The 15,956-nt window shown below is 40.7% G+C and overlaps 1 protein-coding gene and 1 pseudogene across 2 annotated transcripts in view; both read left to right on the plus strand.

Moving 5' to 3' along the window:
• The first annotated feature begins 3,849 nt into the window (after positions 1–3,849).
• LOC102732272 (ragulator complex protein LAMTOR1 pseudogene) lies at positions 3,850–4,632 on the plus strand (annotated as a pseudogene).
• A 926-nt stretch (positions 4,633–5,558) lies between these two features.
• The window catches only part of SYNJ2BP (synaptojanin 2 binding protein), a 38,673-nt gene continuing 28,275 nt past the window's right edge, over positions 5,559–15,956 (plus strand). The window contains exons 1-2 of one of the 2 annotated variants that reach the window (XM_081830342.1): positions 5,559–5,759; positions 12,040–12,096. In XM_081830342.1, the coding sequence (XP_081686468.1) occupies positions 5,696–5,759; positions 12,040–12,096 (121 nt within the window). In that variant the 5' untranslated portion in view covers positions 5,559–5,695. The remainder of the gene's footprint in view (positions 5,760–12,039; positions 12,097–15,956) is intronic. The other variant, XM_006734467.3, reaches the window with a different exon arrangement.

Below are 15,956 nucleotides of genomic sequence, written 5' to 3' on the forward strand. Positions count from 1 at the left end.
ACCTTTTTTTGAGCAGTTGGTCTCAACAGTAGGCTTAAAATATTCAGTAAACCACGTTGTAAACAGATGTGTCATCAACCAGGCTTTGTTGTTTCATTTATAAAGCACACGCAGGGGGCACCTGGGTGGCTCAGTTGGTTAAGCTTCTGCCTTCGGCTCAGATCATGATCATGATCCTGGGCCCTGGGATCAAGCCCTGCATCCGCATCCAGCTCCCTGCTCAGCGAGGAGTCTGCTTCTCCCTCTCCCTCTGCCTCTTCTCATGCTCTTTCTCTTTCTGTCTCAAATGAATAAATGAATGAATAAATTAAATGAATAAATGAATAATAAATAAATAAAATGAATAAATAAAAATGAACAAATAAATGAATAAATAAAATCTTTTAAAAATAATAAAGCACAGGCAGAATAGATTTAGCCTAATTCTTAAGGGCCCTAGGATTTTCAGAATGGTCAATGAGCACTGGCTTCAAGTTAAAGTCACCTGGTGTGTTAGCCTCTAACAAGGGAGTCAGCCTGGCCTTTGAAGCTTTGAAACCAGGCAATGACTCTCCTCTCTAGCTATGAAGGTCCCAGATAGCATCTTCTTCCAATAAAAAGCTGTATCATTGTATTATATGGATGGAGGTTTCTGTGATTTGTCCTGCCTAACTGACAACCCCTACCTGCAGGTAGGCAGGCATGTTAAAGAATGTTGTGAGACTTGTGCTGCACAAGTGACCTTGGGAGCTTCGTTAGTTGACATTAGCTGGCCTCCAGGTCAGACCTGGCCCTTCTGGTCTGGATGCCTAGAACTATAAATTTTGCCTTGCATCCTCTCTAGCCCCCAGAATGGAATCCAGGAGGGGAGGTGAACACACCTAGCCCAGGCTCCTTGAATATGTAAAGACATGATAATGCAGGTCACTCCAAACTGCAGGTAGGCAAACAAATGTTTAACTTTAGACCCTGTCATTTGCCCTATAAATGTGGTCTTTATGGGGATGGTGAGTTGGAAGTCTCCCTGAGGGGAGGATGCTCTGCCCAGGCCTCTCAATCAGCCTGGCCATCTCCACAGGACTCTGAACTCACCTTTTCCCACAGACGCACAGAATCTACACCTACATACAGAGTCATGCCTCCTGAAAAAGAACTGAGGGCTGATGAAACAGCTCTGCACAACAAAGAATAGGGACACCACACAGAGAAGAGACAGAGACACAATGATGACCAAAACCCCACACCTGCAGGGCAGGGTAAGGGGTGGGATATCACTGAGTGGCCCGTGCACAGATTCACCTAACCCGGAACACAGCAAAAAAAAAACAAAAACAAAAACAAAAAACAAAAAACAGTGGTTTAAAGGGCAATTAGACTATAAGTGAAGGAAACCCATTTATGAATCCTTGAGTGTACAACAAACAGATGGGGAGTATTGGAACTCTCTCTGAGGTTGGAGCTGCTGGTGAGCACCATTGTTTACATTGTCCCTCCACTTTGATAGTGCAGATGGGAGCAGCGACTGGGCGCTCTAGCTAGTCTGCTCCCTCAGTGGGCCCTGGGCCATTAGCCCATATCAGCTTCAGCTGTTCCACAAAAGTGGCTCCCTAATTATGCCTCCTATAGCTCCAGCCTTCCCACCAAGGCTGCCCTGGCATGGAACACACCAGGACACCCCTGGCCTCTGCCCACTCCAGCTCAGCTGACTCACTAAGGCAGCCCAGGCACACAACATCCCAGGACACCCCAAGCCCATGCCTGCTTCAGCTTCAGCCATTCCCCAAAGTGCCTCCTGCATGGAGTGCCACACTTGTTCCAGCCCCAGCTGTCCTACCAGGGCAGCCCTTGCGCAAAGCACTCTGGGATCCATTGGCTCATGCCCACTTCAGCTCCAGCTGCCCCTCCAGGGTAGCCCTAGTGTGGAGTGCCCTGGAATCACCCAGCCCAAGCCCACCACAGCTCCAACCAGCCACTCAAAGTCAAAAGGCACATGTAGTCTACACAGTGGATATTCCCACACAAACCCACTCCCTCAAGACTGGCAGAGGTATGTTTCGCCTGACCCCCAGAAACAAATACAGAAGGTCAGACAAAATGAAGAGATAGAGGAATATACTCAAAATGAAAGAATAAGATGAAACTTCAGAAAAAGAACTAATGTAATAAACAATCTATCTGATAAAGAATTCAAAGTGATGTTCATAAAGATGCTCACCACATGAGAGAAGACTGAATGAATTTGATGAGAACTTCAATAAAGAGATAGAAAATATAAAAAAAGAACCAGTCAGAGCTGAAGCAAACAATAACTGAAATGAAAAATTAATCATTAATTGAAGAAGAGATAAAGAATTTTCCAGACAAACAAAAGTTAAATGAGTCCATCACCACTAAACTGGTCTTACAAGAAATGTTAAAGAGACTTCTTTAAGTGGAAAAGAGAAGACCATAACTAGAAGTAAGAAAATTATGAAATAAAAACATTTCATTGGTAAAAGCAAACATATAATAAAGGTAGTAGATCAATCACTTATAAAACTAGTATGAAGGTTGATGGGGCGCCTGGGTGGCTCAGTCGTTAAGCGTCTGCCTTCGGCTCAGGTCATGATCCCAGTGTCCTGGGATCGAGTCCCGCATCAGGCTCCCTGCTCAGCGGGAAGCCTGCTTCTCTCTCTCTCTCTCCCACTCCCCCTGCTTGTGTTCCCTCTCTCACTGTGTCTCTCTCTGTCAAATTAATAAATAAAATCTTAAAAAAAAAAAAACTAGTATGAAGGTTGAAAGACAAAAGTAAAATCAATTATATCAAAAAATGAGTAAAGGGATTCATAAAGAGATATAAGGTATGATATATATATATAAAACATGGAGGGGGGAAGTATAAATGTGCTTTTAGAATGTGTTCAAACTTAAGCGACCATCAGCTTGATATGGACTGTTATACACTTAGAATTTTATGTATGAACTTAATGGTAACAAACTGAGAACCTATGATAGATATACAAAAAATAAAAAGGAATCCAAGCGTAACACTAAAGTCATCTATCACAAGGGAAGAGAGTAAGAAAAAGGAGCAGACAACTACAGAAAACAACAAAATGGCAACAAAGTACATGCCTGTCAACTAATTACTTTAAATGTAAAGGGTCTAATGCTCCAATCAAAAGACAGACATAAGGTGACTGAATACTTTTAAAAAAAAGACCCATCTATATGTTGTCTACAAGAGACTCACTTCAGACTTAAAGACACACATAGACTGAAACTTATGGAAAAAGATATTCCATGCAAATGAAAGTGAAAATAAAAAAGCTGAGGTAGCAATACTCATATCAGACAAAATAGACTTTGTTTACTTATTTTTAAATTTAAATTCAATTAATTAACGTATAATGTATTATTAGTTTCAGAGGTAGAGGTCAGTGATTCGTCAGTGTTATATAACACCCAGTGCTCATGACATCACGTGCCCTCCTCAATGTCTATCACCCAGTCACCCCATCCCTCCACTCCTCTCCCCTCCAGCAACCCTCAGTTTGTTTCTATGATTAAGAGTCTCTTTCGGTTTGTCTCCCTCTCTGATTGCATCTTGTTTTATTTTTTCTTCTCTTCCCTTATGATCCTCTGTTATGTTTCTTAAATTCCACATATCAGTGAGATCATATGATAATCATTTTTCTCTGATTGACTTATTTCACTTACCACAAAATAGACTTTAAAACATAGAGGAACAAGGGCAACTGCGCGGCTCTGGGAAGGGCTAGGTGGGGAGGCGGGTGGTTGCTTGCTGGATGCAGCCACAGGTCATGTGACTGAAGGGATCCTAAGGGATGCCGGCCTTCCTCCCCTGGCCTGAGCGCCCAACCGGACCCCAGCTATGGGGTGCTGCTACAGCAGCGAGAACGAGTACTTGGACCAGGACCAAGAGGAGCGGAAGCTGCTGCTGGATCCTAGCAGCCCCCCTGCCAAAGCCTTCAAAGGAGCTGAACACAACTACCACGGCCTGCCTCCCACTCGCACAGATGAGCAGTCCGTGCTCTCCTCCATCCTTGCTAAGACAGCCAGCAACATCATTGACGTGTTTGCTGCGGACTCCCAGGGCATGGAGCAGTACAGCACCCGCTTGGCTGTGCTGAGCCTCAGCCTGACCCACTGGAAGAAGCTGCCGTGGCTGCCATCTCTCACCAGCCGGCCCCACCAAGTGCTGCCCAGCGAGCCCATCCCCTTCTCTGACTTGCAGCAGGTTTCCATGATAGCTGTTTATGCCTACAGTGCACTTTCTCAGATCCAAGTGGATGCAGAAGAGGAGCTGGTTGTACAGTTTGGGATCCCGTGAGGAGAAGGATCCTTGAACAAGCTCTTCTTCTCCTCTCTTTGCCCCATCTCCATCCTGCCTCCTGGCTCCCAGCCTCTCTGCGGCTCACACAGTACCCTAACATAATACTAATCACAGAGAAGAGTGTGGAAGAGGAGAAGGGTGAGGCTGGAAGCCTGAGCAAATGAAGATGGAGCAAGGGAGGGGAGAACGATTTGGGACTGGTGTTCAAAGCCCTGGCCAGGGATGGGGTGGGGGTCAAAAGGTTAGGGCCTAGTAGGTCTTCACAGTCACTGGAAAAATGGAGGTACCACTGTGAGGGTGATCCCTAGGGGGCCTATGGGGCCCCCTTCCTACCTTCTCTTGGCCTCACTCCTGTCTCCCTCTCCCTTGACTCAGTGCTCACATGCACCTCACTATGGTTTGTTCCTACAATATTATTGGCTATATTCCCTATATTCATTACATCTCCATGACTTACTTATTTTATAACTGGAATTTTGTACCTCTTTATCCCCTTCACCTATTTTGCCCACCCCCCAATCCCTCCCACTCTGTTAACCAACAGTTTTTTTCCTTTATCTGTGAGTCTATTTCTCTGTTTTGTTTATTCATTTGTTTCATATTTCTTCATTGATGATTTGCATTTCCCATTTCTATTTCCTCTCCTCTCTTGATATTCCAGTCTCACTTTACTTTTTTCACTTACGATATTTCGCTTTTTATTATGATCATTTTATCCACTCATTCAATCAACATGTTGAAGAGGCTTGGAAGTGAGGGTGGCATGAGTCAAAGCTTTAAGTACCTGCTTGTCATAGTTTTATTTTTCCTTTGGATCGTGGCAATTAACTGACACAGGTGGCCACTACAGGGGTGACATACCGAAGAATGTATACAGGAAACTGTGTTAAGTCCTTTTACACGAGAACGTGCATGGAATGGACTGTATTTGCCTGGCTCTATAAAAGGGTGAGATCTCCTCTGGAGTCGCATTAGCGGATTGCCTGCGACGCCCCTCCTAATCTGAATAACAGAACTTATTTTTTCCCCCATGTTTGTAGCGGTTTTCTGAGATGTCAGGAGATTTTATGTTTAATTTCTCCTCGCCAGTATCAATTAATTTGTGTCTCCAACCTTTACGATCCCTACCCCCAACGGTAAGGTAGGATGGTAACCGACTCGTCGCTCAGCTCGCAGTGCGTGGCGCGGGCGGGACGAGAGAAGCCGGGAGAACCACGACTCCCAGCATGCCCTGCGCTCCCAGCGCTCCCGGCTTCCTCTTCCGGTCTGCGGGCTGCTGAACTGAAAGTGCTGTTCTCTGGGTGCTCCGCGGAGACTGGTTCACTTTCACCTGCGCGAGCCCCCACCGACCCGGGTGGGAAGCCAAAAGAGCAGTGAGACATGAACGGAAGAGTGGATTATTTGGTCACTGAGGAGGAAATCAATCTTACCAGAGGACCCTCGGGTATGTGCGGCACAGGTCGTCTCCGGGAGCAGGGTGCTTGAGGTTGTAATTGCAGAGCGGACACCTCTCCTGAGCGCGATTCCTTTGGCCTTGGAGCCGGCAGGCCCCGGCCTAGAGGTTACCTGCAACGCTCTGAGCACGTAGAAGACTATATTGGCATCCATCGTTAGCCCGACCCGGATCTGAGGACTCCACCTCATTTTTCAGTCGGATCATCACATGTATTTATAGTCAGTAAGGTTTTCTTTCGTGTGCTAATAGGCCTAGAAAGTTCTGCCCCAAAGCCTGCTTTTTAACACCACACCCCTCCTTCCGTTGCCTACTTTATCCCTTTTCCTGTGAGAGACTGTTTAGTAAAAATGGGAGCGTAAACGGTGTTGAGTAAATGCATAGCCGTTTTCTTGGTGCTAGAAATCCCCCCCCCCTCCTTCTTTCCGTTTTTGGGAAATGAATTTAGAGTGTCAACTGGAATGCTAAAACGGAAAGAAACCTTAGAGATTTGCTACAGCACCTTTCAAACCTGTTGTGCCTCAAAATTACCCAGGGTTTCTCGGTTTTGCTTTAAAAAAAAAAGTTAATTCCAAATAAAATCTTTTAAAAAAATGTTAATTCCTAGGTCCCATCTCTAGGAATTTGGATTCAATGCAGGTTTTGTTTGTTTAGGTTTTCTTTCTTTCTTTTTTTTTTTTTAAAGCACGTCCTGTGATTCTGATACCGCTAAATCCTCAGCCTTCCCCTCGAACCCCTCTGTTTCTACCAACCCTCTCCACTGGGCTCTTAATGCTACTTCCGTGCAGCCTGCCTTGGGTTTTGTTGCCTTCCCTTTACAGCTGTCTAGTGTATGGATTAAGAGTTTTAGCTTTGGGATTATGTAGATCCATCTGGTATCTAACCTCTTACTAGAACTTTGACATTGGTTGTCTGACTGACTTTACTGATATAAGCTATGCCTTAGTTTTGCATCCATAAAATGTGCATGTTAATAGACTATACTTCATAGGGTTATGAGAATGAAATGAGTTAATCTGTGTAAAACGTTCAGAACATGGCCTGACACCTGGAAAGCACTGTTTGTTTGCTACTATTGTTATTGTTGATAGATGAATAGCTAGATTAGCACAGTAAATCCTGCTAAATACTGTTTTTCCAAGAGTCTTCAGTAACTCATCAAGTACTGTGAGCTCTAGTTCTGAAATGTTTCTGTAAATCTTCTGCTCCTTTCTGCTCACATCTCCACTACCTAGAACAGTCCATCATCTTTCCTCGTGTGGAATTTTGCAATATCTTGACCACCACTTATAGACTATTCTTCATAAAATATAGCTTTCAGAATCATCCATACTTTGTTTTTTTTTCTTGTTACACAAGATTGGAAGTCAGCTTTACTTACGGACATGTAATTCATTCTAACCTGCATGGTTTAGTGTCATGCTTCATAGGAGCTCCTAAACGTTTGTTGAATGCTCATTCAGTATGCCAGTTCTTTTAGATTCATTTTTCCTATTTTATGTAAATTTCTCATTCTCTCACTCTTAATGTTTATTGACTTTTGAGGCTAATATGGAAAAGTATTGTTAACCCAAAAATCTGCTTTCCTGTACTTTTCATCCATAGGCACTCTAGGGCCAGTTAAAACAATGCTAGTTCCTTTTCTGATTGTCCTGCAAGTATTTAAAGTTGTTCTCCTGTGTTGTCTGTTTGCTCTATAGCCTAGGTATCCCTAATTATAATATTAGCTGCCTTGATGTGATTTGGGATTTAATTCTTATCTCTTAAGAATTTCACGTACTTTGACATGGTTCTTTTGCTGTGGCATCCACAGTATTTCCAGGATCTCCTGACTACAGCAGAGCGGAACTCTGATACTATCTTGTGTGTTCAAGTTACTGAAAGTTAAAGTTCAGTGTAATATCACTTCACATTTTTTGGTGTTTGCATAGCAGGGTTGACTAATGGTCAGCTCACCATCTGCGAAAATTTCTGATCCTCTTGATCTTGCAGACCTAAAGTTCCTGGTGTTGACATTTTTCTGAATCATTAGAGTTAGAACAAACTTCATGGTACTAATTAAGAAGAATAATTATATCGAGCTAATATATTTCCCCCCAAAGTAGTTTAGTTTCTATAGTACATGTGTGTTTATTCACAATGAATATTTATTCATCAGGTGACTTCTTGAATTTTCCTGAGTATTTTCATGTCTTACTCATATAGGTTGATAAACTTAAGAGTTTGGGAGAATAGAGCCACAAATTTAGGATTGAACAGGGATAAAAACAGTCATTTGACGTTTGCTTGCTTCAGTTAACAAGAGAATATTTCATGTTTCTGTTTATCACCTCTCAAAACTAGTTACCTGGTATGTTGTACTTCTAAGAAGTCTCACATTCTGATTCAGCTTTTCTTCCCTGTGTCATCTTGAGGGAAGAAGTCATTTATCACCACCAGAAACTTCCAGTAACTTCGGTAGGCTCATAGAGATCTTTTGTTCTGTAGAAGAAATATGAAAAGCCTCTAGTTCTAAATATGCATTTCTGTTTGTAGGCAACATTGTCACTCTTTATGTACAACTTCCTATGCAGAGACCTGATAGTTTAATCAGCTAACAACAACAAAAAATGTGTATTCTTTTGCACTTTTGTGCCTGTGTTCTGCCAAGGACAAGAGTCTTGGGATATTTTCAGTGTTTGGGCCCATTTTGTAAGGTAAATGAACTTATTCTGTCTGATCATGCTTACTGCAAGGATGAAATCTTGGGGAAGTTATGACAAAGAAGTGACTATCTGGGGAGGCAGAAAGAAGCTTGGCATGTAGCATGGCATCTCTCCTATTCCTACCTCCTCAGCTGTTTAAGGCGACACTTAGGCTGGATGACTTTTGGAGGTGTCTTCCACTTCCAAGAGATGATGATTTTTTTGGCCCATTCCACATGTTATTTTATGATTCCTGCCATTTTGGACTAACAGTGGGTGATCTGAAGAATTGTCAGAGGCAGTGGTCACAATTTTAAATGGCTTCAAAGGCTTGAAGAGTTCACCTTTTATCCTTTATGGAACACTGTTATCTTTTTTCTTTCTGTGGGAGTTCAGCTTGATTACAGTCTCTAAGCCTCCCACGTTGTCCTTTATCAAATTAAGAGTTCTTAATTTTGAAAAGACCCAGTTACTCTAAGAAGTATCACAAGAATCTAATCTAGCTCCTCCCACCTCCCCGCCCCACTGTAACAGGTAGAGATTGGCCATAAAGACAACCTTGTGACCCACTGGGTGTTGACATTAGGATTCCTTGTTCAGGACTGAGGCCTCAGTGAGTTTCAGCAGGTTGCTCCTGATATATTATCTTTAAAGAAGGAAGAGAATCTCTATTTTTCTACTTTTTTTGCAGAGGATACTGGGTTGGTATGATGTTTTAGTAATGAATAATTGGGGGGGTATTATATTTCTGGCACTGTGCTAGTTACTTTATATATTAACTCATTTAATCTTCACAGCAACTGAGTGCTAAGTGATTCATCCACATTATTAGATGAGGAAATGATCTCTCAGAGAGGTTAGGGATTTGTCCAAGTTCTAAAGCCAGTAAGTTTAACCTAGATCTATTGATTCTACTATTCTATATATTACCTTCCAGTATAGTAGCCATGTCTAAGGAGTTGACTGCCAACCTTTCTCCTGGCCTTTATTTGATTATATCATGCCTTAAGGATTTGACGCATCTTAAATGACTTGCGCAGTCCACAGTGGAAAGTTTTTATAGTTTGCTGTTGATAGAGTTGAGGGCATACCAAGGTAAGAACCTAAAAACAAGAAACCCCATTAAGTCCAAGCATTTAAGTCTCTACAGATTGGTCTTGTGCTTTGCATTTGACCTTGAGACTGTTGTTACATTTTCTGAACTGTTCATTCATGTACCAAATAGATCTGAGACTAAGATGCTATATGTCTTGCTTGCATGAAGTGTTACCCTCATGGAATTTACATTCCAATGGAGACATTACATTCACATGTGAAAAGTGAAATCTCAGTGCAAAGGATGGTTAAGGACAATGATGAGCATGTATGTTGTCAGAGGGCAGAGGAAGTGTGGCAGGGAGTGTGTTAATCTGACCTTGTGCTGGAAAAGTTCAAAGAATGGAGCCATTGATAAGGGCCAGACTCATCAATTACAAGGTAGAATTTATGTTGGTCTTATAGACAGACCAGTGCCAGGCACAGGGAAGGGTATGGCCTAAGCAGTAATAGAAAAGAGAAAATTAGTAAAGCATATTCTGAGGTCAGTGAGTATACCAGCCTGGATTGAAGGGAGGGTTCACTTAGGAGAGCGAAGGGAGATGAAGTTGCTGAGGTAGACTGGATTATGAAAAGTTCTTAATGCTAGTGTGGAAATTTAACCTTTCTCTAAGGTTCCATCTTGATTCCTTCCCCTTCCTATTCATTGATTAAGACTGAATTCAAGAGTCACCTCTTCCAGGAAGCCTTATATAGTCTAGCTGCCTCCTTGTTATGAATATCATACACCGTTTATTGAATGCTTGTCATGTATTGCTAAACTAAGCACTTTGTTTCATGTACTCCCAACAAGGAACAGTTGAAATTACTATTATCCCATTTACAAATGAGAAAACCTTGACTCCTATGTCACGCAATTCTTTAAGAAGTAGAGTTAAGAATCAGGGTAAGTCCATGTGACTTAAAAACCTAGGCTCTGAACCTTCATACAAAGTTTTTGTTCTCTTTAGGCTCCAGCTGGACTCTATGCATATCCCTGTCTTAGTGTTTATTTCTACATTTGCTTCTTTACTTGTGTCTCCTCCCTCTACTTCACCCTGAGCTCTTCTGATTCAAAGGTATATACTTCATCTTTTGTTTTCCTAATGCCTTGCTGGGTATGACACAAAGTGGTGGGTAAGTGTTCATGAAATGACTAGGAAAACTGATAAATGTCAGAAAAATAGAATGTTGTTAAGTAAAGAGAACCAGTAACATGTTCTCTTTCAGCTTTCAAAACATCAAACAGGGTTCTCCACTAACTTTAAGAATGAATTTGAACGTAATGCGTTCTAATGCATAAGAAACTTAAGATTCAAGAAACAAGGAGATGGAATAGCTAGAAAATCACATAGAGTGAGAAGTGTGTATTATACAAGCCTCTAAAGATTGCCTCAAGGATCATTTTTGTTAATATTTTTTCAAGACAATCCTTAAGAATAACTGTAAAGTAAAACATCTAGGAATTACTTTGGAGAAGTAGGCAAGCTGGTAGATGCTGAGCTATAGAAACATTTTTTTAAAGCCACATGACTAGGCAGAAAAGTCATCAATGACTGTATTTGAATAAGTGCAAAATTCTTGAGGAAAAAGATCTAAGATGATAGAATAGGAACAAACTGTTGGTTTCAGGAGAGTCAGAAATAAACGGAAACTGTTCTTTTTTTTTTTTTTAAGATTTTATTTATTTATTTGAGAGAGAGAGTGAGAGAGAGAGAGCACATGAGAGGGGGGAGGGTCAGAGGGAGAAGCAGACCCCCTGGTAAGCAAGGAGCCCGATATGGGACTCGATCCCGGGACTCCAGGATCATGACCCGAGCCGAAGGCAGTCGCTTAACCAACTGAGCCACCCAGGCGCCCCTGGGAAACTGTTCTTAAAAACATTCATTTAGTATTTACTATGTGCCTACACTATGATTAGGAATCATAGATACTAAAATAAAGAATAAAAGATCCCTAGTTTTAAGAATTTTGCAATTCAATAGAATAATTATTAATTATGGTAGGCATATGGCAAGTACCTTCAAGAGGTAGAATAACCAAAATAACTATGGACCTTCATAAGATATGTTTTGTTCCTTATAGAGTCAGACAAAAGACTCAAGACCGTATTAAATGTCTTTAGGAAATGTTTTGGAAACAAATTAGATAATATCCTCCCCTTGTACAAAACTATGGTGTATCCATGCCTACTACAATGTACAGATTACCATATTTTGGGCAAGAAGCAGTAGAGTAAGAGAAAGTTGAAAAGAGGGCAGTGGGGGGGGTACAGACTGTAATGTGAGGTAAAAATGAAGAGATTGAAACATTTTGAAAGCAAGGGAGCAAATGGAGACATGATCTAGTTGAGACCTGGCATATACATTCACTGTTTGAACAAAGGCTTATCCTGAAATGAGAGATTAAAGATACCTACATAGATATTTCAGAAGTAGTTTAGAGGAGCTGTCAATGAGAAGAAGAGGCTGTAAAGTAACCAGAATGTTTTTTTGGGTTTCACTGGGAGACAGGGTCAACCGAAATTGAAAGTGCCCTGAATTGTGAGCCGGGAGTACAGCCTTATAAAGGTAAAAACCACAAAGTCGCATAACTTGTTTTGAAAAAATTATAATGGTGCTGGCAGAGTTTAAACTGATTATCTAGTGCAGGATTTGCTATTTAATTAACAGGTGTTACATTATCTCTCTTTTGCCCAAAGGATGTGACCAATTGGCAAAAATCAAAAGTTCATGGTGTTCTGAGAATTGAAACAGGAGAGTGCATAGGGCCTACTTCCTCAATGTCCTTTGCACTCTATTTTGAGTGACTCTTAGCAGTGCTTCCTTCATTTTGAATCTTCTTTTACAGAACAATAAAAAGAGGCCCAGGTATACATCTTGGCAGGTACTGCCTGAACCATCTTTGGGAGGCCATGTTCTTTGTTGCCCCTGTTAGATGGAGCACTGTGATAGAGAGGGACTGGCCATGGGCATAACACATTTTTGGATTGTGGCACCATCTTTTTGTTCCATCAATGTTAAAGATTTTCCCTCTTTCTCTCTTTGTCAATGCGTATTTACTTGTTCATGTCTTTTGGAAGAGGTAACAAAAAGCAAGGGATGTATTTCATCTTTGCAGCAGAGGATTTCTGCAGAGCATGATAGCATAATAATAGAATGAAAAGATGCCTCCTCGTTTCACCTCTTGAGTCACTCATTTGAATCATTCATTCATTCTTTCAATCCACATATATTTATTTTTTGCTAGATACTGTGGCTACGGAAGAGAATTGAATTTTAATGTAATTGCAGTGAGCAGCAGAGCAGAGCATAGTGACTAAGAGCCAGAATGTTGAGTAACTTAGCTGTGAGACCTTGGGCAAGTTACCAAACTTCTAAATGCCTCATTTTCCTTGGATGAGAGTATTAATCAAACCTACTCATAGAGTTGTGAGACTTAAATGGATTTGTTTGTTTTACAAATACTTTTATATTGTAGACTCTGTACCAGGCACTGTTCTAAGTATTTTACCAAAAGATAACTCAATTTATTTAAAGTGCTTAAATGGTGCCTGCCATTACCACTGCTATGTGGAAAATAGACTTCAGCACGATAAGAGGTGAGTCATCCAGGAAAGGCAGGGTAACCTGTGTCATAGGAATTTTAAGGTCATTGACCTTTTCCTTCTATATTTTTCTTTTTCTTTTGTGTTCCCTTTTTGGGTTATGAAAAAGCTTGCTAGAGTCTCACAGAAACATTTTTAAACCTTGCTAGATTTCCTCAGAACTGGAAATGTTAGGAGCTCCTGGCCTGGGTGTTATTTCCAATGGCATTAACAGTCACTTCACACCAACTGAGGTCTGTATACTTATAAGGTGCTGTATGGGCACAGGAGATATAAAAATGAACAAAAGCCGGTTACCTGGGCACGGATGTTTATGGCAGCTTATTCATAATTGAAACTAATTACTGCAGTCGGGTAAAGAGATAATTAAACAAGTAATTACAGTGAAGTATGTTTCCAGGCAAAGGGAAGAGGACAAAGTCATGGAGATATGGAACAGCTGTGTGTGTAAAAGGGTGAAAAACAGGGAAGTAGTAGTTACTAATTTTTTTTTAATTTAATTCCAGTATAGTTAAAATACAGTGTAATATTAGTTTCAGGTATACAGTATGGTGATTCAGCACTTCCGTACAACACTCAGTGCTCATCAGGGCAAATGTACTCCTTAATTCCCCATCACATATTTCACCCATCCCCCCACCCACCTCCCCTCTGCTAACCATCAGTTTGTTCTCTAGAATTAAGAGTATGTTTCTTGGTTTGACTCTCTCTTTTTTTCTCCTATGATCATTTGTTTTGTTTCTTAAATTGCACATATGAGTGAAATCATATGGTATTTGTCTTTGACTTATTTCACATAGCATAATACTGTCTAGCTATATCCATGTTGTTGCAAATGGCAAGATGTTATTCTTTCTTGTAGCTGAGTAGTAGTGCATTGTATGTATATACCACTTTATCCATTATCCTTTATCAGTCTGTGGATACTTGGGCTGTTTCCATAGTTTGGCTATTGTAAATAATGCTGCTCTAAACATAGGGATGCATATATCTCTTTGAATTAGTGTTTTTGTATTTTGGGGTAAATACCCAGTAGTGTGATTACTGGATCATAAGGTAGTTCTATTTTTAACTTTTTTTTTTTTTTTTAAGTAGGCTCCACGCCCAGTGTGATAACCCATCTCGGGGCTTCATCTCCTGACCCTGAGATCAAGACCTGAGCCAAGATCGAGTCGGATGCTCAACTAACTGAGCCACCCAGGCGCCCCTATTTTTAACTTTTTGAGGAACCTCCATACTGTTTTCCACAGTGACTGCTCCACTTTGCATTCCCACCAACAGGCAAATATTAATTTATTAAAATTAAGACTTTATTTATTTAGAGCACTGTTGGTTTCACAGCAGAATTCAGGTATAGAGATTTCCCATATGCCCCCCATTCCCACATATACATACCCATCAACAGTGACAGTTTTATTTCTTTCTAATCTTTGTCTTTTATTTCTTACTGTACTGACTAGGACCTCCACTACAGTGCTAAATACTAGTGGAAAGAGTGGACATCCTTTCCTTGTACCTAGTTTTAGGGATGTTAGTTGTTTGTAGATGCTTTTAATCAGACTTAATGTTACTTATATTGTTAGTTTGCTGAGAATTCTTATCATGAAAAGGTGTTGACTTTTGCCACCTGCTGTTTCTGCATATACTGAGATAATCATGATTTTTCCTTTACTAACTGCTAAATTTGTTCACTTGATTGACCAGTGTTAAAACCACCTTATATTCCTTAGGTAAACCCCACATTCATCCTTTCTGTATATTGCTGGATTCAATTAGTTAATGTTTTCTTGAGGATTTTTGAGTCTATGTACATGAGTAATATTTTTCTGTAGTTTTGTTCTAATATATATTTCATATTTTGGTATCAAGATTATCTTGTTTGCATAAAATGAGTTGAGAAACATTTTGTGAAATTACTGAATATATTGTGGATTTTTTTGCATAAGGGAATGATTCCTTCCTCAGATGTTTGCTATAATACACCAGTATAATATTCTAGGCCTGAAGTTGTGGGAATATTTTTTTATTATGAATTCAATATCTTTAATACACTTGGAGATATTTTTTTTTTTAAAGATTTTATTTATTTATTTGAGACAGAGAGAATGAGAGAGAGAGAGCACATGAGAGGGGAGAGGGTCAGAGGCAGAAGCAGGCTCCCTGCCGAGCAGGGAGCCCGATGCGGGACTCGATCCCGGGACTCCAGGATCATGACCTGAGCCGAAGGCAGTTGCTTAACCAACTGAGCCACCCAGGCGCCCCACTTGGAGATATTTTTAATAGATATGGGGATATTCAGATATTCTGTTTCTTCTTGAGTCAATTTTGATAAGTTGTGGGGTTTTTTTGAAAGAATTCTCCCGTTTTATTGATAATACCATAATTATTCATAATATTCCCTTATCCTTTTAATATCTTTAGGATATATAGTGATAATCCATTTTGTATTCCTGAAATTGGTAATCTGTAAATTACATTTTCTGGATTAGTCTTGCTAGCAGTTCATCAGCCTTATTAATCCTCTCAAAGAACCGTCTTTTGGCTTTGTTAAATTTTTTTCATTTTTATTATTTTCTTCTTTTACTTCCTTTAGGTTTAACTTAGTCTTCTTTTTCTAGCTTTTTTTTTTTTTTAAGATTTTTTTTTATTTGACAGAGAGAGACACCGAGAGAAGGAACACAAGCAGGGGGAGTGGGAGAGGGAGAAGCCAACTCCTGCTGATCAGGGAGCCTGATGTGGGACTTGATCCCAGGACCCTGGGATCATGACCTGAGCCGAAGGCAGACGCTTAATGACTGAGCCACCCAGGCGCCCCTTTTTCTA

Source organism: Leptonychotes weddellii, chromosome 9 (assembly GCF_054177405.1).
Source record: "Leptonychotes weddellii isolate Sample4059 chromosome 9, ASM5417740v2, whole genome shotgun sequence".
Lineage (NCBI taxonomy): Eukaryota > Metazoa > Chordata > Mammalia > Carnivora > Phocidae > Leptonychotes > Leptonychotes weddellii.